Here is a 26,893-nt window from a genome sequence, read left to right on the forward strand (position 1 = left end):
TGAGGGCCTTGTCAACAATAGTGCTGGGGAATCCTCAGTTGAGAAAGAGGGTGGACATTTCAGAGGCTCCCTTGTCAAAGTTGGTATAATCAGAACATATGTGACAGAGACGGAAGAACTGGGAGAAAGGAACAGAATCTTTACAGGAAGCAGGATGTATAGTTCAGGTAACTGTGGGAGTTGGTGGGATTATAGTGAGTATTAGTGGCCAGTCTATCCCCAGAAATAGAAACAGAGGAGTCAAGGAAGGGAAGAGAAGAGTCAGAGATGGATCGGGTGAAAGCAAGCCAGGGTGGAAATTAGAAGCAAAATCATAAACATTTCCAATTTTAGATGAGAGAGGGAAGCAGCACACATGTTATCTTTGACATACTGGAGAAAGAGTTGTGGGTGGGGGCTGGAATAGGACTGGAAAAAGAAATGTTCCAGGTATCCCATAAAGAGGCAGGCATAACTAGGATCCACCTGTGTTCCCATGGCCATTCCTCTGACCTGAAGAAAATGAGAGGAGTTAAAAGTGTTCTCGTTTATGATGAGGACAGCTGCATGCTGACTTTCAGCGACTGGCACACAAGGATACCCAAGTCTTGACCCCTTTCTCAATCTATCACCATTCATTTAATAATCTGCCTTCCTGTTTTTGCTACCAAAGTGGATAACTTCACGTTTATCTAAATTATAATTAATCTGCCATGTATTTGCCCATTCACTTAACTTATCCAAATGACACTAATGCATAGTTGTACAGCATAAAAACAGGCTCGTTGGCCCACTATGGAACTAACTGCCAACAAATGTTGCAAAACAGACAGGAGGCTGCAAGAACACAGTATGCCAGACAGCATCAGGAGATGGAGAAGTTGACTTTTTGGATGTAACTCTTCTTCAGGAAGAAGGGATACACCTGAAACATTGACTTCTCCAGCCTGTCTTGCTGTGTTCTTGCAGCCTCCTGCCTGTTTACTTTGTATTCCAGCATCCGCAGTTTTTTTGCTTCCTACATCATCTCAGGCAGCATGTTTAATATTTCAATCATGCTCTAGGTGAAAAGGTTCTTTCTCAGATCTTGGGGAAAAGATTCTCACAATCTACTCAATGCCTCTCATAATTCTGTATACCTCAGTCAGATTGCCCTTCAGCCTCCTCTGCTGCAAGGAAAATAAATACAGCCTATCCATTCTCTCCTTATAACAAATTTCTTAACCCAAGTAACATCCTGGTGAATCTTCTCAGTACCCACTCCAGTGCAATCACATCTTTTGAATAGTGTGGTAACCAGGATTGAACACAGTATTCCATATGTGGCCTAACCAAAGTTTTATGAATTTGTGAAAAGACTTCCTATTTCTACATTCTATGACTGGCTAATGAAGGCAATCATCCTGTACACCTTCTTCATTATCCTGTCCATACAGACTGACACCTTCAGGGATCTATGTATTTCCCTACCTTTATTCCTCAGTGCTCCCTGAGGGCCTATCATTCATTGTATGTGCCCTTCCCTTATTAGAACTACCAAAATGCATCACCTTGCACTTGTCAGGATCAACATTTGCCATTGTACTGTCCAATTTACCAGACGATGAACATCAGACTGGAACCTGAGACCATTTACCTCACTATCAACACCATCAATTTTCATGTCAGCTGCAAATTCACATCCAAGTTGCTAATGTAAATAACAAACAGCACTGAACCTTGTAGTATACTGCTTGCCACAGGCTTCCAATTGCAAAAAACAACTTTCCACCATCACTTTTTGTCTCCTGTTTGAATGCAGTTTGCCAAATTGCCTTGGATCCCATAGACTCTGGATCAGCCTTCCATGTGGGAACTTGTTAAAGACTTAAATGAAATCCATGTAAACCACATCATCTGCACTACTCTCATCAATGTATTTAGTCACCTTTTCAAAAAAACAGACAGTTTCTCCCTTTAATAAATATCCTTAATCAATGTCTGCCTTTCCAAATATTGTTTAATCCTATCCTTCAATTATTTCCCAATAATTTCTCCACCACTGAGTTCCAACTAAGTGATCTGTAATTATCTAGCCTATCCCTGTTGCCCATCTTGAATAAAGGAACCATCTTATCTATCCTTCTGGCAATTTACCTGTGACAAGCGAGGTTACAACTACTCCCATCAGAGGCCCAGCAATCTCCATCCTTGCTCCCATTGCAGCCTGGGATAAATCTTATCAGGCTCTGGGGATTTGTGCACCTGTATGCCCATTAAAACATTTATTACCACCTCTTTATTAATCTAAGACCTTACTATCCAAACTGAAATTCTCAGCTACAATGTCTTTCTCCTCTGTGAATACAACTGAGAGGTATTTATTTAATATCTCACCCACATCCACTGACTCCAAGCAAAGGTTGGAGCCTTTGATCTCAAATAGATCCCATCCTTTCCTTGGCAATCTTCTCTTCATTTACTCATAAAAAGTCTTAGGTTGTGGCCCCTCTTTGACATCATAGTTTTCTTCTTAGGAAATCTCCAACTCTCTCTATACTTTTGAAAGGCTTCCTCTGTTTTTAATGCACTGTACCTGACATATGTTTCTTTCTTTTTCTTTATCAAACTCAGATATCCCTTGACAGCCATGCTTTCCTGGACTTGTGCCCTTGCCTTTCACTCAGCCCTGAATTATCACTGTATTACTTTTAGAAGAGTCCCATTTTCTAAATGTAGCTACTACCAGTCTATGTTTGCCGGATCCTGTCAAATAATAGTGGGTGGCACGGTGGCACGGTGGTTAGCACTGCTGCCTCACAGCGCCTGAGACCCGCGTTCAATTCCCGACTCAGGCGACAGACTGTGTGGAGTTTGCATGTTCTCCCTGTGTCTGCGTGGGTTTCCTCCGGGTGCTCTGGTTTCCTCCCACAGTCCAAAGATGTGCAGGTCAGGTGAATTGGCCATGCTAAATTGCCCGTAGTGTTAGGTAAGGGGTAAATATAGGGGTATGGGTGGGTTGCGCTTCGGCGGGTCGGTGTGGACTTGTTGGGCCGAAGGGCTTGTTTCCACACTGTAAGTAATCTAATATTGAAATCGGCTTTATCGCAATTTAGACACTAAACTTCTGCACAATCCTTATCCCTTTCTAGAATGACTTTGAAACTTACAGAGCTTTGGTCACTATCGTCAAAAACTCACCCCTGAAACTTAAACTACTTGAGGGCCTTGTTCCGCAGGAGTAGGTTTAATGCTGCCCTATCTCTTGTAGAACTACCTACATACTGGCACAAAAACTCTCCTGGATACAATTTTAAAATTTCACTTTGTCTGATCAATTCACACTAAGGATATCCCAGTTACATTAGGAAAGTTTGGAGTGGCTCAGTGGTGAGCACTGCTGCCTCACAGTACTAGGGTGCCAGGTTTGATTCCAGCCTTGGGTGACTGTCTGTGTGGAGTTTGCACAGTCTCCTTTTGTCTGTGTGGGTTTCCTCCGGGTACTCTGGTTTTCTCCCACAGTCCAAAGATGTGCAGGGCAGGTGAATTGGTCATGCTAAATTGCCCATAGTGTTAGGTGCATTAGTTAGAAGGAAATGGATCTGGGCGGGTTACTCTTTGGAGGGTTGGTGTGGACTAGTTGGGCTGAAGGCCCTGTTTCCACACTGTAGGGAATCTAATAAAAAAAGTTGAAGGGCCCTGTAACTATAACCTGTTTCTCACATTTTCCAGTAGTTTGCTTACATATCTGCTCATCTCTCTCTCTGTAGCATAATCCAGCAAGTTAATCATGCTTTTTTGTAATTTCCGCGTTCTACCCAGAGTGGCTTCATTTGAAGATCCTTCCATAATGTCCTCCCTCATTACTGCAGTGATAGCTTCCCTTATTAATAATGCAATGATCCCACCTCTCTTTATTCCCTGCCTGAAATCTTTATACCCTGGAAAGTTGAGCTGCCAGTCTTGTCCTTCCTTCAACCACATCTCAGCAATTGCAACAATATTATATTTCCACATGCAGATCAATGTTCTAGGTACATCTGCCTAACCAGTCAAGCTCCAGCAATTTAGCTTTCCAGACCTTTCATGTGTCTTATACTCCCAATGTCTTCTCCACCTACTGCACTCTCCTAGCATTCCTTCTATATCTGATTGGACCTTGCTCCTGACTTTCCATCAGATCTGTGCCCCATCTCCCTGCCAAATAAATTTATACCACCCCAACAGCATGAGAACACTTCACAGTAAGCAAGGATATTGGATCCCTTGCTGCACCTTTGCATCTGCCTCACAGTCTACCCTCCTACCCAGCTTTGAATGATCTGCAAACTTGGATCTACTACATTTAATGTTCTCATCCAAATCATTAATGCATTTGTGACCACTTGAAAAAAGACACATTTATTTCTACTCATTGATTCCTATCTGCCAGCCATTCTTTATCTATGTTAGTATACTACCCCAAAACCCATGTGCTTTAGTTTTATATTCTACCTTATCAAAAGCCTTCTGAAAGTCCAAGTCAACCACATGCACTGCTTCCCCCTTCAAGACTCAACTAATTGCAACCTTGAAAAATTCCAATAGATTCTTCAAGTTTTTGAAGTGCTCTGCTAATTAAGCTTTTGAACTCTAGCATTCTCCCCATTACCGATGTCAAGCTGACTGGTCTGTAATTCTCTATTTTCTCTCAATTTCCTTTTTATAAATAGTGAAGTTACATGAGCTACCTTCCAATCCATAGAAACTGTTCCAGAGTCGAAAGAATCTCAAAAGATGACTACCAATTTAATCACTATTCCTGAAGCCACTTCCTTAAGTAGTCTGTAATATAGATTGGAAAAATGAATAAAAGCATAGACTACTTTCTAAATGGTGAGAAAATTCATAAAGCCAAAGTACAAAGGGATCTAGGAGTGCTAGTTGAGGGTTCTCTAAAGGAAAACATGCAGGTTGAGTCCGTGATTAAGAAAGCGAATGCAATGTTGTCACTTATCTCAAGAGGGTTGGAATATAAAAGCACCATTGTGCTACTGAGACTTTATCAAGCTCTGGTTAGGCCCCATTTGGAGTACTGTGTCCAGTTTTGGTCCCCACACCTCAGGAAGGACATACTGGCACTGGAACTTGTTCAGCGGAGATTCACACGGATGATCCCTGGAATGGTAGGTCTAACATACGAGGAACGGCTGAGGATCCTGGGATTGTATTCATTGGAGTTTAGAAGATTAAGGGGAGACTTAATAGAAACTTACAAGATAATACATGGCTTGGAAAGGGTGGACGCTAGGAATTTTTTTTCGTTATGCGAGAAAACTAGGACCTGTGGACACAGCCTTAAAATGAGAGGGGGTCAATTCAGAACAGAAATGCGGAGACATTTCTTCAGCCAGAGAGTGGTGGGCCTGTGGAATTCATTGCCGCAGAGTGCAGTGGAGGCCGGGACGCTAAATGTCTTCAAGGCAGAGATTGATTAAATTTTGATGTCACAAGGAATTAAGGGCCACGGGGAGAATGCGGGTAAGTGGAGTTGAAATGTCCATCAGCCATGATTGAATAGCGGAGTGGATTCGCTGGGCCGAATGGCCTTACTTCCACTCCTATGTCTTATGGTCTTATGGTTTTATTGTTGGGCTCTGGCAGAACTGTCACATGTTGGAATCTTGTCTAATATCCATCAGTTTTGATTTTTGTCATGTTGGTGTTTAACATCTTCATCATCATAGGTTGTCAAATGTTTTATGTCTTACTTGGCACACGTGTTGCAAATAGTTCTGTCTGTACATTGTGACCCATTTTCGGATATGATTTCTTCAGGTGCCCAGAATAGACTGAATATGGCATGCCTGAAGTGTGCTTTAACCGTATGATAATTGGAGATTTTGTAAAGTAGTGGGTAACTGAGAGAAAATCATTACCAAGTATGGACAATAAATCCATTGCAGTTTTTGACTTATGAACTGATGGAATCTAATGAGTATATAATGGGTTTTTACGTTGGTGTTTTCATAGTAACTGTGGCATGTCATTTTTAATTCCTTTATCTGTCTAACTTCATTCTCTCTCTCTCTCTCTCTCTCTCTCTCTCTCTCTCTCCAGGATCCAGCTCTGCTTAACTGCTCACTCCTTCCTCCCACACCTCTTGCTTTCAGCATATATGTAATCTTTTCCTAGCTACTATCAGTTCTGAAGAAGGATCAATGGACTCAAAACTCAACCAGATCAGCAAGCAACATATCTAGCCCAATCCCCAATCTACAACATCCTGCTGTAATCCAACCACATGGTCCATTATACAACATATACTTCAAGGTAACAGACAGGATGGTAAAAGCAGGGGGAATCATGCTGGTAGACTTCATTTTGAAGAAATGCGAAGTTATGTTGTAGTTGTACGGGATATTGGTGAGGTCTAACTTGGAGTATTGCATTCAGCTTTGATCAACTAACTATAGGATGATATTAAACTGAAAAGAGTGCAGAAGAAGAGTACAAGGATGTTGCCAGGACTTAGAGTGACATGGTGGCTCAGTGGTTAGCACTGCCACCTCACAGTGCCAGGGGCCAGGATTTGATTCCAGCCTTGGCGATTGTCTGTGTGGAGTTTGCACATTCTCCCCGTGTCTGTGTGCGTTTCCTCCGGGTGCTCTGGTTCCTCCCATGATCCAAAGATGTGCAGGTTAGGTGAATTGGCCATGCTAAATTGCCCATAGTGTTAGGTGCATTAGTTAGAGGGAAATGGGTCTGGGTGGGTTACTCTTCGGAGGGTGGGTGTGGACTTGTTGGGCCGAAGGGCCTGTTTCCTCACTGCAGGGAATCTAATGTAATCTGACTCAAGGGATTGTGTTATAGGGAGAGGTTTGACAAGCTAGGACTTTTTCTTTAGAAGGTAGAAGACTGAGGGGGGTCTTATAGAAGTGTATAAGAGGCATGGATAAGATGAATGCACTCAGTCTTTTTCCCAGGGTTGCGGAATCAAGGACCAGAGGCCATTAATTTAAGGTTGGAGGAGAAAGAATAAATGGAAACCTGAGGGGCAATGCTTTTACACAAAGGGTGGTAAACATATGGAATGAGCTGCCATTGGAAGTGATTGAGATAGGTACATTAACAACATTTAAAATGCACTTGGACAACTACATGGGTAGGAAAGGTTGAGAAGGATATGGGTCAAGTGCAGGGAAATGGGGTTAGCGTGGATGGATATTTTGGTTGGAATGGAGCAGTCTAGGCGTAAGGGCCTATCGTCATGCTTAGATTACTTACAGTGTGGAAACAGGCCCTTTGGTCCAACAAGTCCACACCTACCCACTGAAGTGTAACCCACCCAGACCCATTCTTCTACATTTACCCCTTCACCTAACAATACAGGCAATTTAGCATGGCCAATTCACCTAAACTGCACATTTTTGGATTGTGGGAGGAAACCGGAGCACCGGGAGGAAACCCACGCAGACACGGGGAGAATGTGCAAACTCCACACAGAGAGTCGCCTGAGGCGGGAATTGAAGCCAGGTCTCTCTGGCGCTGTGAGGCAGCAGTGCTAACCACAGTGCCACTGTGCCGCCCATGCTGTCGGACGCTATGACTCTATGAAGTGATTCTCTGGGAAGACTAATATATGAAAGAGCAAAAATAAAGTCAGGTTTAGGAAGTGTAGATGAAGAGAAACATATAGATTTCCTACATGCCAATTATATGCCACATACACAAAACATGCCCCATACACAAATCTTTAAGTATTCACAAGTGGCCTAATAAAGTCTTTCAAGAAAAGCTTTGATAGACAAGATAGTGTTCATGTCACTGGATTAGAAATCCATCAATCCAAGTCATTTTTTTGGGAACATTGCATTAAAACCCACCATGGCAGCTGATAGAATTTAATACTCTATAATAAATCTGAAATTATAAGTTATTATCAGTAACAGTGGTCTTGAAACTATCAATGTTTAATACACATATCACTCATGACATTTACCTAGTTCACCCTAAATGAGATTCCTGACTAACATTAAACCGCCCTTTGAAATAACTTAGTAACACTGTTAATTCAGGGGAAATTTGGGATAGGTAACAAATTCAGAGATTAGAACACAGAACATGGAACTGTACAGCATAGGAGCAGGTCCTTCAGTTCCTGATGTTGTGCCAAACATGACGCCAAATTAAACTAATCCCTTCTGCGTGTCCTTGGTCCAAATTTCTCCATTTCTTGCATATTCATGTGCTTATCTAAAAGTCCCTTAAATGTCTATATTGTATCTGCCTTCAAGACGATCCTTGGCAGCACATTCCAGACTCCTACCACACTTCATGTAAAAAGCTTGCCCGTCACAGCTCCTTCGAACTTATCCTCTCACCTTAAATGCATACTCCCTAATATTAGACATTGCAACCCTGGGAAAAAGATTCTGTCAACCCTATCTGTGCACCTCACAATTTTATAGATTTCTATGAAGTCTCCTCTCAACCTCCACTACTCCACAGAAAACAACCTGAGTTTTTCTAGCCTCTCTTTATAGCTCATACACTCTATTTCAGGCAACATCCTGGTAAACCTCTTCTGCACACTCTCCTAAGCCTCCACATCCTTCCTGTAATGTGGCAATCAGAAATGAACACAATCGTCTAAGTGTGGCCTAACCAAAGTCTTACAAAGCTGTAATATGAACCACATATTGATACAGATTAGTGGAAAAACAATTGAAAGAACATTCCATTAATAAGTTTAAAAGGAGTTATAAAGCAGGGATGTGAATATCAGCATGACAGCTCTTTCAAAAAGACAAGAACATGCAAAGCCTTTCTTCTGTAACATTGGCTCCTATTAGGAAAGATTATCTGGTCATTACCACCTGGCTGTGTGTAGAACTTCAAAGTTTGGCCATCACATTTCTGATACAATAAAAATGTTTACATTTGAAATTTACTTAATTGGCTGTGAGGTAGTTTTGGGCAACCCTGAAGTCACAAAGGTTCCTGTATATATCAAAGTATTTTCTTTTTAATAAAAATCTTGATCGAGAAACAAGTACGTACGGGTTACATCGTTTTTTTTTCTCATCGCCATAAGCTAGTTTTTTGCATCCTTTAATGTGGATTTCCAGTGCCACAGCCTGAAAATTGTACTGTATACATAGCTCAATTTCGCCAGTAACATTCACATTGTCCAAAGTCTCTGGTTCTGTGCACGTGCTGTTGATGCTGTATATGCTATCCTATGGGAACAATGAAAAACACATTACAAATTATGCCTTACAAATACTTTTCTTGTCCTCAGTTTGGATTATGACTCCTTGTTTGATTTTGAACCAGTGTGCTCTTCCTTCACTTTAATGACAAATTGCATATTTTGTTAACTTTAATAATTCTGCAAATATCACTTCTATTATATTACTTATTACTTAGAAATTACGACAGTAGCTGGACTATTGACCCCAACTAGCCTGTATCTATGTTCCTCCTCCACATGAAGATCAGACCTAATTCCCAGATTCCTATTGCTTCACTTCAATCATCAACTTGGGTACTGATTTCACAAAATCTCAACCTTTGATATTCGATTAAATATAAGAAATATTGTACAAGGTCCTCTCATGCTGGACACCTCAATTACTAGAAACAACAGATTCCTCCCTTTACCCATTCTGGATGCTATACTTTGGGAAAGACATGATGACATTAGACAGAGTTAGAAATGATTTAGGAGAATGGTTCCAGGGATGAGATACTTCAACTTACCTGGATAGATTGAAGAATTTAGGATGTTTTCCTTGGAGAAGAGAGGTTTGATAAAGTATTCAAAATCATGTAGAGCGTGAAGAGAGGAGATAGGGAGAAACTCTTCCCGCTCATGAAAGGATCATGAATGAGAGGGCACAGATTTAAAGAAACTGCAACAATCACAATAGCATTATAAAGAAATACCTTTTTATGCTGCAAAAGATTAAGGTATGGTAAGCTAGTGTGGTGCAAGCTGCTTCAATTGAAACATTCAAAAAGGATTAAGTTAACTGAAAAAGGACTACACAGGGAAGACAGGAAAATAGTAATACTTGAATTGCTATTTGGACAGCTGGCAAGATTTGATGGGTTGAATGTCTGTCTGCATTGTGATAATGATGTGATTCTGTAGACCTGTTTCATTTTTTCACAATTATAAGCATATTTATGAAATCACCTCTTAATTTGCCCTGTTCTGTTGAAAACAGCCAAAGCTATTCAGCCCTTGTTTATTTTTGCATAACCCCATATCGGGTGGTATCCTAGTAAATCTAATAGAGTGCTAATTTCATTATTCAAAGTCCTTTTCCTTTGTGAATACAGATGATATGTATTCATCTAAGACCTGACCCATACACTCTGGCTGCAAGCCCCTTTGACCTCTAATAGGCTCCACTCTTTCCCTGGTTATCTTACACTTAATATACTTTGGGATTTTCCTTAATCTCACCTGCCAAAAATATTTTCTGGCCCCTCTTTGTCAGCTAATTTATTTTTCAATCACTCCCCTACTCACTATTCTTTTGAAGGGCCTTCCCTGTTTTTAATCACCGTATGGTGGCATAGTGGCTAGCACTGCTGCCTCACAGTACCAGGGACCTGGGTTCAATTCCTGCCTCAGGCAACTGTCTGTGTAGAGTTTGCACATTCTCCCCATGTCTGCATGGGTTTCCTCTGGGTGCTCTGGTTTCCTCCCACAGTCCAAAAATGTGCAGGTTAGGTAAATTGGCCATTCTAAATTGCCCGTAGTGTTAGGTGAAAGGGTACACATAGGGGAATGGGTCTGGGTGGGTTGCTGTTTGGAAGGACGGTGTGGACTTGTTGGGCTGAAGGGCCTGCTTCCACACTGTAAGTAATCTAATCTAAAAACCTAACATATGCTTCCTTCTTAAACACACAATGTTTACAGTCATAGATTCCAATAACACAGAGACTGGCTCATTGGCCCAAATTGGTCCATGCTGAACAAACTGTCATCCAGGCTAACCCCATTTCCCTGCACTTGGCCCCTATCTTTCTTATTCATGTATTTGTCCAAATGACTTCTAATGTTGTTAATGTACCCGCCTCAATCACTTTTGCTGGCAGCTCATTCCACATACGTACCACCCTCTGTGTAAAAATGTCACCCCTCACGTTCCCTTTTATCCTTTCCCCTCTAACCTTAAACTGATGCCCTCTCATCCTCAATTCCCCAAGCCTGGGCAAAAGACTCAGCGCATTCACCTAATCCATGCCTCTCATGATCTTATACTCTCTATGAGATGCCCCCCCTACCCACCTTAATATCCTATGGTCTAAAAAAGTTCTAGCTTGTCCAACCTCTTCACTATAACTCAGACCCTCGAATTCTGGCAACTTCCTTGTAAATTACTTCTGCACTCCTTCCAGTTCAATAACATCCTTCCTATAGCAAGGTGACAAACATTTTTTGACATTCAGGGTTCCCTGGACTTTCAGTCCTTGCCCTTCACTCTTATGGGAACATGCTGACCCTGAATTCTCATTATACTATTTTTAAAATACTCTTACTTTACAAATGTAGAGTAAAGTGGCTGCCCGCAGCCTATGTTTGCCTGATATTGAAATTGATCTGCCCAAATTTAGAACAACTTCTCCATTATCCTTATCTCTTTCCATATGACTTTGAAACTTACAAACTTATGGTCACTATCCCCAAAATGCTCACCCACTGACCCTTCAACCACATAGCTCACTTAATTTCCGAGGATTAGGTCAAATACTGCCCCATCTCTAGCTGGACTATCTATGTACTGTCATAAAATGTTCACCTGGATGTACTTTAAAAATCGCATCACATTTAATCGTTTCACATTAAGGTGATAGAACATAGAACATAGAATGTTACAGCGCAGCACAGGCCCTTCGGCCATCGAAGTTGCGTCGACCTGTGAAAGTAATCTGATGCCCATCTAACCTATACTATTCCATTATTATCCATTTGTATGTCCAATGCCCATTTAAATGTCCTTAACATCGGTGTGTCTGCTACTGTTGCAGACAGGCTCTTCCACGCCCGTACAACTCTCTGAGTAAAGAAACTACCCATGATATCTGTCCTAAATCTATCACCCCTCAATTTAAAGCTTTGTCCCCTTATGTTGGCCTTCACTATCCGAGGAAAAAGGCTCTCACTGTCCATCTGATCTAACCCTCTGATTATTTTATACATCTTAAATAAATCACCTCTCAACCTTCTTCTCTCCAATGAAAATAGCCTCAGTTCCCTCAGACTTTCCTTGTACGACTTTCCTTCCATACCAGGTAAAATCCTAGTAAGTCTCCTCTGAACCCTTTCCGAAGCTTCCATATCCTTCCTATAATGCGGTGATCAGAACTGTACGCAATATTTCAGGTGTAGCCTTACTAGTGTCTTGTACAACTGAAGCATGACCTCATGGCTCTGAAACTCAATCCCCCTACACCAACACACCATTTGCCTTCTTAACAATCCTAATAACCTGGGTGGCAATTTTCAGGGATTTGTGCACCTGGACACGGAGATCTCTCTTTTCTTCTACACTGCCAAGAATTTTACCATTAGCCCAATACTCTGCATTCCTGTTATTTCTTCCGAAATGAACTACTTCACACTTTTCCACATTAAACTCCATTTGCCACTTCACAGCCAAGCTCTGCATCTTATCTATATCCCTCCCTAACCCACAACATCCTTCGGCACTATCTACAACTCTGCCAACCTTAGTGTCATCTGCAAATTTACTATCCCATTCTTCTAAGCCCACATCCAGATCATTTATAAAGATGACAAACATCAGTGTCCCCAACACAGATCCTTGTGGCACATTACTGATAACTGAGTTCCAGGATGAACTTTTCCATCAACCACTAACCTCTGTCTTCTTTCAGCCGCCAATTTCTGATCCAAACCGCTAAATCAACTTCAATCCCGAAACCCCTTATTTTGTGCAATAGCCTACCGTGTGAAACCTTATCAAACACTTTACTGAAGTCCACATACACCACATCAACCGCTTTATTTTCATCCACCCCTTTTGGCACCTTCGCAAAGAACTCAATAAACTTAGTTAGGCACGACCTACCCTTCACAAAACCATGTTGACTAACCCTAATCAAATTATTCCTTTCTAGATGATTATAAATCCTATCACTTATAATCTTTTCCAACACTTTGCCCACAACCAAAGTAAGACTCACTGGCCTATAATTACCAGGGTTGTCCTGACTCCACTTCCTAAACAAGAGTAAAACATTTGCTATCCTCCAGTCTTCTGGCACAACTCCTGTTGACAATGATGACATAAAGATCATTCGAACCAACCAACCCAATCACCCCGTGGCTCAACACTTTAACTCTCCCTCCCACTCCACCGAGGACATGCAGGTCCTTGGACTCCTCCACCGGCAGAACACAACTACACGACGGCTGGAGGAGGAGCGCCTCATCTTCTGCCTGGGAACCCTCCAACCACAAGGTATGAATTCAGATTTCTCCAGCTTCCTCATTTCCCCTCCCCCCACCTTGTCTCAGTCGGTTCCCTCAACTCAGCACCGCCCTCCTAACCTGCAATCCTCTTCCTGACCTCTCCGCCCCCACCCCACTCCGGCCTATCACCCTCACCTTGACCGCCTTCCACCTATCCCACCTCCATCGCCCCTCCCCCTAGTCCCTCCTCCCTACCTTTTATCTTAGCCTGCTTGGCTCTCTCTCTCTTATTCCTGATGAAGGGCTTATGCTCGAAATGTCGAATTCTCTATTCCTGAGATGCTGCCTGGCCTGCTGTGCTTTGACCAGCAACACATTTGCAGCTATCTCTCTTACAGCTTCCCAATTTATGCCTGAAACCTTTAAACCCTGGAATGTTGAGTGCCAGTTCTGTCCCACTCAGATTCACCCTCACCCAATCCCTTCTTTTTCCATGTCTAATTCACCTAACCTACACATCCATGGCCACTATGGGGCAATTTAGCATGGCCAATCCATCTAACCTGCACATCTTTGGACTGTGGAAGGAAACCAGAGCACCCGGAGGAAACCCACACAGGCACGGGGAGAATGTTCAAACATTCCTTGCACTAAGAGGTAGGAGTATTAACCACTGAACCACTATGCCGCCCCTCAGTGATTGCAATATATCATATTCCCACATGCTGATCAACACTAAGTTCATCCGCAGTCACGTTCCTTGCATTAAAATAGATATAACTTAGCTTTCCAGGTGTATCCATGTGCCTTATCAACCCCATGTCTTCTACTCCTGCTGTATTGTCCTTGCTCCCGACTTTATATCTTCTCTGTGCTCTTGTCAAATTAGTTTGAAACCTCCCCAACAACACAAACAAATCTCCCAGCAAGGATACTGGATCCATTCCAGCTCAGGTGAAACCTGACAAGCTTGTACATCACATCTATCTTAGAAATCGTCCAAATAATCCAAAAAACTAAAGTCCTCCCTTTTACACCATCCCTTTTAGCTACGCCTACATCTGACCTATCTTCTTATTCGTATACTCAGTATCATGAGTATAGATATCTATAGAATCCATTTACCAGTCAAGGAAAGGCCGCTAGCATTCTCAAAGATCCATCCCAGCCTAGCAATGTTTTTCTACAAACTCGACCATCGGGCAGAAGGTACAGAAACTTGAAAACATGCACCAGCTGGTTTCGATACACTTTCCACCCGACTGTTGTTAGAATACTGAATGGACTTACAAACTCTTAACATTCACCTGTACCTGTATTTTTATTTTTGCCACTGTTTACCTATTGTTTACTTATCTATGCTACTTAACTCTGTGATCTGCCCATATTGCTCCCAAGGCAAAGCTTTTCACTGTGCCTCAGTACACGTGAAATTAAATTCAATCCAATTCAATTCAATGTGGTACTGGAAATAATTGGGAAATTGCAACCACAGCAGTCTTCCTCTTCATTTTACAATCTGTCTAAATTCTAACTGCAGGATCTAATTTCTTTTTTTATCCATGTCATTAGCACCAACATATACCATGACTGCTGGGTGTAGACCCTCCCCTTTCAGAAAGTCTTGTAGCTGCTCTGAGACATTCCCAAACATAGCACCAGGGATATTGACATTTATTGACAGTTCTGGGCAAGTTGGGGTTTAGGAACCCTCCATAGTAACAATCCTAAAGAGAACCTAACTACCCACCTATCCAAAAAGGATCCCTAAGGCAACCCCCTATCTGCCCAAGAAGCACATTTTCAGGGGTATCACGGATCTCCAAAGCCTTATAGCTATTTAAAAGAAGTGCACTGCGGTCAGACCTGTTTTACCTAGTCTAATACAACACAGTCTAGGTTTCAGACCAATAGAGACTTCAAAATCTGATTTTAGTGGATGCAGCTCATCAGTAAAATGGTCAAGTGCCTCCCATCAAAAGGACATGTACAAATTATGGATTATCCCCGATCCTGCTCTCATGAAAATTAGAAATGCCAGGTTCCAGGGCATCACTTAGACCTCTTAACAATTTACCACCATATTTATTATGACAGACAGGGTTTCTATCACATTGAAAACCTGGGCCTTAATAATTCATATCCATCATAAACATAGACCTCTCTTTTCTTCCTCTCCTATTTGTCTGCCTCTGCAATTATTTTAAATTTGATACGTCTCAACTTATCTCAGTTCATGGAAAAGTCAGTATCAACTCTCTTCAGCTTTCCACAGACAATGGTCAATCTAACTACAAGCAGCAATTTCTGTTTTTATTCTAGGTTTTTGGCATATTTATGATTTTCTATTTGCTACTGATAGTATTAAGCTAGCCATAATGACAATGCCATCTTAGATCAACAATTCCACGTTGGAACTGGAGAGGGAAAACAAAATAAATTGACTCATGATGGTAGGATCTATTGAATGGAGGTTTCATTGATGTGCTATTAAAAAGATACTAAGAGAAGGAATATTTCTACATGATGCTCAGAAAATGCACTGGATACTGAGAAAACTATGAGGCCTGGCAATGTTATGGTGACAGTATTGAAGTTTGTACTCCAAAAGTAGCCTCATGCCTAGTCAAGAACAGTTACAGAGCACTTATATCTCCATGCTACTGTGGAAAAGTAACCAGGCAAGACTTGCCCACAAAGAACAAAATAAATTCGATTTGGCCATTTACTTACATATTAACCAACTTTTGGTAATTAATTGACAGTGTTATCAGCATCACTTGGACAGCAATAATGTGCATGTAATGCTCAGTTTGTGCTTTGCCAGAGCTCTTGACTTCATTAGACACTTGATCCAAATATGGACAAAAGAGCTGAATTAAGCAATGTTGTGCAGGAGCTGGTGTTGGACTGGGGTGGGCAAAGTCAGAAGTCACATGACACCAGGTTATAATCCAACGGATTTATTTTAGATCGCACAAACTTTTGGAGCGCAACCCCTTTCTGATCTGATAAAAGGGCTGCACTCTGAAAGCTTGTGCAATTTCAATTAAACTTGCTAGGCTTTAACTTGTTGTCGTGTGACTTCTGAACTTTGTCCGCCTAAGGGAAGTGAGAGAGAGTGCCCTCAACATCGAATCATAGAATCTCAGCAATATGGATACAGATTATTTGGCCCATGAAATCCATACTGACCATCCAAAGAGCATCCTACCCAGAACCAGCCTGCTGCTTTATCCCTGTAACCCTACCTTCCCCAAGGCTAATCTTCCTAGCCTCCACATCATTGGACAATATGGGCAATTTAGCATGGCCAAGCCATGTAACCTGCTTATCTTTGGACTCTGGGAGGAAACCGGAGCATCAGAGGAAACCCAATAGACTCAGGGAGAATGTGCAAATTCCACACTGACAGTCAGTTAAGTCTGGAATCGAATCCACCCCCTAACCCTGTGAGGCAGCAGTGCTAACCACTGAGCCATTGTGTTGCTCTGACATCAAGGAATACTAGCAGCATTGTAGTCAACAGGAGTCATAGGGGAAATTCTCTATGCCTAGCACAAGAAAAGATAGCTGTGATTGTTGGAGGGGCATTATCTTAGAGACAGGATATTGCTGCAGAAATTCATCAAGGTAGCATCCTATACTAAAAGCCCAACCAACTTCAGCAGTTTCAACAATGACCTTCCTGCATTCAGCCAATGGAAGACAACATTCAGCACTCTTTGTGATTCCTTAAATACCAAACCAGTCCATGTCCATATGCAGCATGATGTGGGCAACACTCAGGGTTGGACTGATAAATGGTAAGTGACAATCAGGCCATTCAAGTGCTTGGCATTGGCCATATCTAACAGGAGAGAACTTAACTATATCCCCTTGCAATTCAATGTCATTATGATCAATGAATCTACTATCAACATTCTGGGGATTGTCACTGATCACCATATAAATGCTGTGGATATTAAACTAGGTGTTTGGCTGGAATTTTAGAGGCAAGTAACTCACTCCTCAAAGCCTCAGTACTATTGTCATGAAGTCGAAAAGAGCGTATGATCACTTTAAGACAGAAAACACTTTTCTGAGCTGAGTGATTCACGTGTATCAATGTCTAGCTAACAGGTATAGAGAGTGCAGAATTGATAATATGTAACAATCAGCTTGGGATTGTGCTTTGATGTTAAGGCAACCTGATTTTAATTTAACCAATTAATTTAAATTATGTCCAAGATACTAAAACCCAATTGAATGTGAATTTATTGTATTGACAACATCGGACCAATGAGAGGATATGATGTTGGTGGTGTAGAAAAGTAAGACATTTTGAAAAGAGTCAGAGCTAACTGCCCATTGAACCAGAGAGCATCTGAAAGGGGTTTTCAAAACTCTTAAAAGAAATCTCTCAGAAGGCAACATCTATTAAAGGTACCAAGAAATTTTACACAAAGACACTAACAAGAAAAAGTAAGAAGACCCAGGGAAAAGAGAGCAGAATCGGAAGGATGGAAGGAAGCAATAGATTCAGAAGACTGGAAGGGAGACAACATAAGAGGCTGTATGGACTTTGAAAGATTAAGTTGATTTAATGTTTAATAATTGTGTTATTGGAGCAGCACTTTTATAGAGTGGGGCCAGAAAGTGATTTAGTTCAGAAGAACAGGAGCTTGGATCGATTTGATAATAGATTTTGTTTAGTGTTCACTATTAGAGTTAGGAAAATAAATTGTTATTTCTTTTCTTTAAACAGTGGCAATTAGGGGTTTTCTTTCACTCATTCACACTTTTAGCAGATTACAAAGTGATGCAAGCTTTTGTGGGGTGTTAGTTTTAATTAGCAAAAGGGTTTGACTTCTGCATCATAACACTACCTATAAGACACAAATGAAGACGTGCATTGGAATACTTCCCTCAAGGCTGGATTAGGACAGCTCCAATATCCTCCAAGAAGCTTGGCACAAGCCAAAACAATGCAGCCAGCTGATTGGCTCCCCCATTCTCCACTTTGAACATTTATTCCTTCAATCATAGGTGCACCAATAGCAGCACTGACTCAAGGGAATTTAGAGACACGCAACAAACAGTGGCCTAGCCAGAGATGCTCGAATGCCATGAAATAACAAAAAAACATTAAGCCCACAAAGATTGCTTATTTTCTAAACAAGACCCTGAAGCTTCCATTGATGTTAGTGTAAATATAGAAACATAGAAACTAGGAACAGAAGATGGGAGCAAGTCATTCAACCTTTCAAGCCTCCTCTGCCATTCAATATGATCATGGCTGATCCTCTTTCTCAATGCCATATTCCATTTTTTTCTCCATACCCTTGAATGCTTTTGGCCTTCAAAGTCTTCTATGATAGACATTTCCACATGTTTCTTACCAGTGGAGTGAAGTTGAACATTTTCCTCATCTCAGTCCTAAATGGTTACCCCATATCCTGAGACTGTGTACAGTCTGTTCTGCTACAATAGCGGTAGTTGTGTTCTTGTGTGACCTTGTGTGATAGAAAATTGTGTAATACAAATAACGGGGCTTATGGGAAAAATAGGGTTACGGATGAACCAACAAAGGTATCAGTAAAAAAACCAATCAAAATTAACAGTTAGCCTAACACAAATGATAGCACAGTCTAAGGAAATGGTAAAATCATATATTTAAATGGAATAATACAATAAATTTAACACTTTAAGGGGTTTCTGAGTTTGCTGAATTACAGTAATGAATGAAGATGTGGGCTGAGGGTCATCAACAGCATCATTACTTTCAGGTGCAGTTCTGGGTGCAGGGTTATGACGAATGAAAATACTTATTGCAGAAATGGATGGTTGTGTTTCATTGTCCTCAGGCTGTTTCTTTGGGGTTGGCTTAAAAAAGGCATCTCGTTTTTGCTGCTTTGCCATCTTTCTTTTTTCATGAAGAAGCTGTTCATAGGGTGCCAGATAAGACTTTATGCCACAAACTACTCTCCTGCTGCATTCTGCATTGTAGTCATTGCCTTCCAAGAGCTGCAACTGCTCTTGGATAGAAGACAAAAAGGAAGTGTAATGTTCTCATGGTGCTGCATCCTGGACTTCATTGTCTTCATCTCAAGCTTCAATTTCCCCCACAGCAACAAGCTATTGTAGATCAGATTCCACGTAGAGTCATAGAGTCATAGAGATGTACAGCACAGAAACAGACCCTTCGGTCAACTCCTCCATGCCGACCAGATATCCTAAACCAATCTAGTTCTACCTGCCAGCATCCAGCCCACATCCCTCCAAACCCTTCCTATTCATATACCCATCCAGATGCCTTTTAAATGTTGCAATTTCACTAGCCTCCACCACATCCTCTGGCAGCTCATTCCATACACGTACCACCCTCTGCATGAAAAAGTTGCCCCTTAGGTCTCTTTTATATCTTTCCTCTCCCAACGTAAACCTATGACCTCTAGTTCTGGACTCCCCCACCCCAGGGAAGAAGACTTTGTCTATTTATTCTACCCATGCCCCTCATGATTTTATAAACCTCTGTAAGGTCAACTTCAGACATTCCATGGAAAACAGCCCCAGCCTGTTTAGCCTTTCCCTATAGCTCAAAACCTCCAATCCTGGCAACATCCTTGTAAATCTTTTCTGAACCCTTTCAAGTTTCACAACATCCTTCTAATAGGAAAAAGACCAGAATTGCGCACAATATTCCAACAGTGGCCTAAGCACTGTCCTGTACGGCCGCAACATGACCTCCCAACTCCTATACTCCATACTCTGACCAATAAAAGAATGGATACCAAACACCTTCTTCACTATCCTATCTACCTGCAACTCCACTTTCAAGGAGCTATGAACCTGCACTCCAAGGTGTATTTGTTCAGCAACACTCCCTCGGACCTTACCATCAAGTCCTACTAAAATTTGCTTTCCCAAAATGCAGCACCTCACATTTATCTAAATGAAACTCCATCTGCCACTTCTCGGCCCACTGGCTCATCTGATCAAGATCCCATTGTAATCTGAGGTAACATTCTTCACTGTCCACTACACCTCCAATTTTGTTCACCCTTTCTCGCCCTCTGATTATCTTATATGTCTCAATTAAGTCACCTCTCAACCTTCTTCTTTCTAACAATAACAAACTCAAGTTCCTCAGCCTTTCCTCATAAGACTTTCCCTCCATACCAGGCAACATCTGAGGAAATCTCCTCTGAACCCTTTCCAAAAGTTCCACATTCTTCATATAATGTGGTGACCAGTATTGTATGCAATACTCCAAGTGCGGCTGCACCAGAGTTTGGAGTACTGCAACATGACCTCATGGGTCCAAAACTCAAACCTTCTACAAATAAAGGCTAACACACCTTATGCCTTCTTAACAAACTTATCAACCTGGGTGGCAACTTGCAGGGATTTATGGACATGAACACCGAGATCTCTCTGCTCATCTACACTACTAAGAATCTTACCACTAGCCTAGCACTCTTTTTTTTAGATTAGATTACTCACAGTGTGGAAACAGGCCCTTCAGCCCAACAAGTCCACACCGACCCGCTGAAGCGCAACCCACCCATACCCCTACATTTACCCCTTACCTAACACTATGTGCAATTTAGCATGGCCAATTCACCTGACCCGCACATCTTTGGACTGTGGGAGGAAACCGGAGCACCCGGAGGAAACCCACGCAGACACGGGGAGAACGTGCAAACTCCACACAGTCAGTCGCCTGAATCGGGAATTGAACCCGGGTCTCAGGCGCTGTGAGGCAACAGTGCTAACCACTGTGCCGCCCTTTATTCCTGTTGCTCCATCCAAAGTGAATCATCTCACACTTTTCCACATCAAACTCCATTTGCTACCTCTCTGCCCAGTTCTGAAGCTTATCTATGCCCCTCTGTGACCTGCGACATCCTTTGGCACTATCCACAACTCCACCAACTTTAGTCTCATCTGCAAATTTCCCAATAACTCATCTGTCTACGCCCTCATCCAGGTCATTTATAAAAATGACAAACAGCAGTGGTTCTAAAACAGATCCTTGCGGTACACCACTAGTAACTGAACTCCAGGATAAGCATTTCCCATCAACCACCATCCTCTGTCTTCTTTCAGTTAGCTAATTTCTGATCCAAACCACTAAATTACCCTCAATCCGATGCCTCCATATTTTATGCAATAGCCTACCATGGGGAACCATATCAAATATCCTACTGATATCCATACAAACCACATCAACCAGTTTACCCTCATCTACCTGAGTGGTCACCTTCTCAAAGAACTCAATAAGGTTTGTGAGGCACGACCTACCCTTCACAAAACTGTGTTGACTATCCCTAATCAGCATATTCCTTTTTTGATGATTATAATTCCTATTACTTATAACCTTTTCCAACACTTTACCCACAACCGAGGTAAGGCTCACTAGGTTTTCTCTACTCCCCTTCTTGAACAAGGGGATAACATTTGCTATCCAGCTTCTGCCACTATTCCTGTAAACAATGACGACATAAGGATCAAAGCCAAAGGCTCTGCAATCTCCTCCCTAATCTTACTCTAGTCATTCTTTTATTTCTGACATACCTATAGAAAGCTTTAGGGTTTTATTGATCCTATCTGCCAATGACTTGTCATGTCCCCTCTTGTCGTTCTTCGCGCTCTCTATAGGTCTTTCCTGTCTAACTGGTAACTCTCAAGCCCCCTAACTGAGCCTTCACACCTCATCCTAACATAAGCCTTTGTCTTCCTCTTGACAAGAGATTTAGCTACTTTAGAAACCACTGGTCCTTCGCTCAACCACTTCCTCCCTGCCTTACAGTTACATACTTATCAAAGATACGCAGAAGCTGTTCCTTGAATAAGCTCCACATTTCAATTGTGCACATCCCTGCAGTTTCTTTCCCCATCCTATGCATCCTAAATCTTGTCTACTCGCATCATAATTGCACTTCCCCAGCTATAACTCTTGCCCTGTGGTATATACCTAGCCCTTTCCGCCGCTAAAGTAAACACAATCAAATTGTGGTCACAACCTCAAATCTAACACCTGGCTGGGTTCATTACACACTACCAAATCTAATGTGTCCTCTCCCCTTGTTGTCTATCTACATACTGTGTCAGAAAATCCTCCTGCACACATTGGACAAAAACTGATCCATCTAAAGTACTCGAATGATAGTATTTCCAGTCAATATTTGGACAGTTAAAAAACCCCTGTTACTCTCGCTCCTATCCAGAATCATCTTTGTTATTCTTTCCTCTCCATCTCTGAACAGGGTGATATCTCCTTTCCTGTTTCTAACCTCAGTCCATACTATCTCATTAGATGAGTCCTCAAACATCCATTCTGCCACTGTAACACTGTCCTTGACTAACAAAGCCACACCTTCCCCTCTTTTATCATCCTCTCTGTTCTTATTGATTTATCTAAATCCCAGAACCTGCAACAACCAAAATGTCCCTCCAAAATGGCCACAATATCGAAGTCCCAGGTACCAACTCATGCTGCAAGTTCACCCAACTTATTCTTAACACTCCTGGCATTCAAGTAGACATACTCCAAATCACCTTTCTGCTTGTCGGTGTACCCTTGCAACTTTGAAACCTTATTTCTGACCTCACTACTCTCAACTTCCTGGACACTGGAGCTACGATTTAGATTCCCAATCCGATGCTGAATTAGTTTTAAAGTGTATTAGCAAACCACTCTGCCCCGGCAAGGATATTGGCACCCCTCTGTTTCGGGTGTAGACCATCCTGTTTCGGGTGTAGATGTCCCAGCTACCCCAGAATAAGCCCCAATTATCCGGGTATCTGAAACCCTCCCTCCTCCATCATCCATGTAGCCACGTGTTCAACTCCCCTCTCTCCCTATTCCTCACCTCGCTAGCATGTGGCATGAGTAACAAACCAGAAATAACAACTTTGTTTGTTCTACCTCTAAGCTTCCACCCTAGCTCCCTGAACTTCTGCCTTAAATCCCCATCTGTTTTCCTACCTATATCGTTAGTGCCAATGTGGACTACAACTTGGGGCTGCTCCCCCTTCTCCTCAAGGATCTTGAAAACACGATCCGAGACATCACAAACCCTGGCTTCTGGGAGGCAACACACCAATTGTGAGTATCTCTCGCTCCCACAGAACATACTATCTTTTTCCCTAACTATGGAGTCCCTAGTGACTAATGCTCTGCTCCTCTCCCCCTTCCCTTCTGAGCAACAGGGACAGACTCTGTAAGTCATCCTCCCCAACTGTATCCCACCATTCTAAATCCCCAGAGATCACTGAAAAATAAAGAATAAAAAAAACTAGTTATCTTACCAATCTGGTACACAGCATCTTTTTTTGATTAGAGGAGGAAGATGGGTGGGAGACACTACCTACATTTAGAGGGATATGGGCTAAGTGCTGGCAAATAGGATTAGATTAGGTTCGGATATCTGGTGGGCATCGACAAGTTGGATCGAAGGGTCTGTTTCCGTGCTGTACATCTCTATGACTCTAAGTAATTTCTCCTCATCTGTGTTTTAAGTTTACAACCTCTTATCCTAGAATTAAATTTCCTACCTCTGATCTCTCATTCTAGACTGCCCTGCAAGAGGAATTATCTTCTCTCTGTCTACTTTGTCAACCCTTTTAGCATCTTATATAAGTCAATTGCATCACATCTCATTTTTCAAAACTCTAGACTATAAAGGCTTAAACTGCTCAATCTTTCTTCATAAGTCAATCCCGACCCCTCTGGAATCAATCCAGTGAATCTGCCCTGAACTGCTGCCAAGCCCTCCTGAAGCAAAGTGATTAAATTACATGAAATACTTCATGTGCAGTCTCCCCAAAGCCTCACACAGTTGCAGCAACACTTCCCTACTCTTATACTCTATTCCTTCAGCAATAAATGTTAAAATTCTATTTGCCTTCTTTATTATCAGCTGCATCGACGCTTTAATTTTCGGCAATTCATGCATGAGAACACCAGGGTCCCTCTGCACCAAAGCATCCTGAAGTTTCTCCCCATTTTGATAAGAAATTGTCTTTTTATTCTTTCAACTAAAATCCATTATCCATGTTAAACACCACCTGCCAAATTTTGACCCAATTGCCTAACATTTGCAAATTTTTTACTTCTTCATTGCAACTTACTGACCCACTTAATTTAGTGCCATTTGCAAATCTGGCCTTGGTATCTTCTACCCTGAATCCAAATCACTCACAGAGTATATATAGTTGGGGCCTGAGGACTGAATCCTGTAGTATGTCACTAGTTACATTTTGCCAACCAGAGAAAGATCTATTTATCTCAACTCTCTCTGCTTTCTGTTAGTCAGTTAATCATTTATCCAAGCTAATAAATTAGCATTATACTGATTTACTCTTACCTTGTAAATTTTGTGCAGCTCTTTATCAAATGCCTTCTATACTACATCTACCAGATCTCCATTATCCACTTGTTGCATCAAAGAACTCCAGCAAATTAGTCAAACATGATTTACCTTCACAAAACAATGCAGACCCTGAGTATTGACTCTTCAACTGTCCTGCTATAACTTTCTTAATAATGGATTCTAACAATTTCCCAATAACAGTTAAACTAACTGGTCTGCTGTTTCCTACTTCCTGTTCCCCTCCCTTTTTGAATAACTATGTTAATTAGCTCAAATAGTAGAGCACTTGCTTTGCATGTGAGAGGTAGTGGGATTGATGCCCACATTCTCCACAATAGTTTGGGGCAACACGGTGGCTCGATGGTTAGCACTGCTACCTTACAGCGCCAGGGACCAGGTTTGATTCCAGCCTCAGGTGACTGTCCATGTGGAGTTTGCACATTCTCCCTGTGTCTGCATGGGTTTCCTCTGGGTGCTCTGGTTTCCTCCCATAATCCAAAGATGTGTAGGTCAGGTGAATTGGCCATGCTAAATTACCTGTAGTGTTAGGTGCGTTAGTCAGGGGGAAATGGGTCTGGGTGGGTTACTTTTTGGAGGGTCGGTGTGGATCTTTTGAGCCAAAGGGCCTGTTTCCACACTGTAGGGATTCTAATCTTCTAATCATTAGCATTTTTCCAATCCATCAGAACCATTCCCACATGCAGGAAATTTTGAAACATCATAACCAGTGATTCACAGTCTTTGCTGCCATTTCCATTAAGACCTGAGGATCAGGCCCTGGGGACTTGTCTGCCTTCAAGGCCAATAATCTGCTCAGTACTTTTTCCCTGATGATGATGATGATTATAAGCTCCCCCCTATCAACAACCTCTACACTGATCATGACACTATTTCTGGTTGTTGGAAAAATCCATCTGGCTCGCTAATGTCCTTCAGAGAAGTAAATGTGCTTTTCTCACCTGGTCTGATCTACATGACGTGGAGGCGCTGGTGTTGGATTCAGGTGGACAAAGTTGTGATAACCACCTTATGGAGGAGCAGTGCTCCAAAAGCTAGTGCTTCCAAATAAACCTGTTAGACTATAAACTGGTTTAGATTAGATTACTTACAGTGTGGAAACAGGCCCTTCGGCCCAGCAAGTCCACACCGACCCACCGAAGCGCAACCCAAACATTCCCCTACACTTACCCCTTTACCTAGCACTATGGGCAATTTAGCATGGCCAATTTCACCTGACCTGCACATCTTTGTGACTGTGGGAGGAAACCGGAGCACCCGGAGGAAACCCACGCAGACACGGGGAGAATGTGCAAACTCCACACATTTAGGTCTCTGGCGCTGTGAGGCAGCAGTGCTAACCACTGTGCCACTGTGCCGCCCACTGGTGTTGTGTGAGTTTTAACTTGGCCTGATCCACATGTGAGTCCAGACCCACAGCAAGGTGGTTGACATTGAACTGTCCTCTGAAATGGCGTAGCAAGCCTTTCAGTTGTAATAATCATTATGAAGTTTCAATAAAGTAATCAAACTGGATGGACCACCTATCATCAACCTAAGCATTGAAAAATACAACAGCAGAAACAGTCCTGCTGACCTTTGAAGTCCTCTTTACTAACATCTGAGGACTAGTGCCAGAATTGGACAGCTGCCTCATTAGTCAAGCAAAAGCCTGACATAATCATACTTATGAAATCACACCTGACAGACAATGTCCCAGAAAGCACCATCCCGGAATATATTCCGTCCTACCGGTAGGACTGACGCAGCAGAGGTGGTGGCACATTGACTCCAGACCTCTCAACGGCTTCAGGCTAAACACTTAGCAAGGAAACCTCCTGCTGATTACCATATATCATCCTCCCTCAGCTGTTGAACAAATATTCCTCTCTTGAAGGAAGCACTTAGGGTAGCAAGGGTGAAAAATGTACAGTGGGTGAGAATTTCAATATCCAACACTAAGAGTGGTTTGGCACTGGAGAATATCCTCTATCATCATGTTAAATAGGACAGACCTCAAACAGATCTAGCAACTCATGTCCAGGCATTCATGAAGTGCTGTGAACCACAACAGCAGCAGAAGCATTGTCGAGCACAATCTGCAACCTCATTGTCTGGCATACCCCTATTCAACCATTACTTT

General features: G+C 42.1%; 1 protein-coding gene across 1 annotated transcript in view; it reads right to left on the reverse strand.

Moving 5' to 3' along the window:
* sytl3 (synaptotagmin-like 3) overlaps positions 1 to 26,893 on the reverse strand; it is a 129,328-nt gene that overhangs the window by 16,655 nt on the left and 85,780 nt on the right. The window contains exon 9 of the mRNA XM_060830984.1: positions 9,001 to 9,179. Within this exon, the coding sequence (XP_060686967.1) occupies positions 9,001 to 9,179 (179 nt within the window). The remainder of the gene's footprint in view (positions 1 to 9,000; positions 9,180 to 26,893) is intronic.

The sequence above is a fragment of the Hemiscyllium ocellatum genome, chromosome 10 (genome assembly GCF_020745735.1).
Source record: "Hemiscyllium ocellatum isolate sHemOce1 chromosome 10, sHemOce1.pat.X.cur, whole genome shotgun sequence".
NCBI lineage: Eukaryota > Metazoa > Chordata > Chondrichthyes > Orectolobiformes > Hemiscylliidae > Hemiscyllium > Hemiscyllium ocellatum.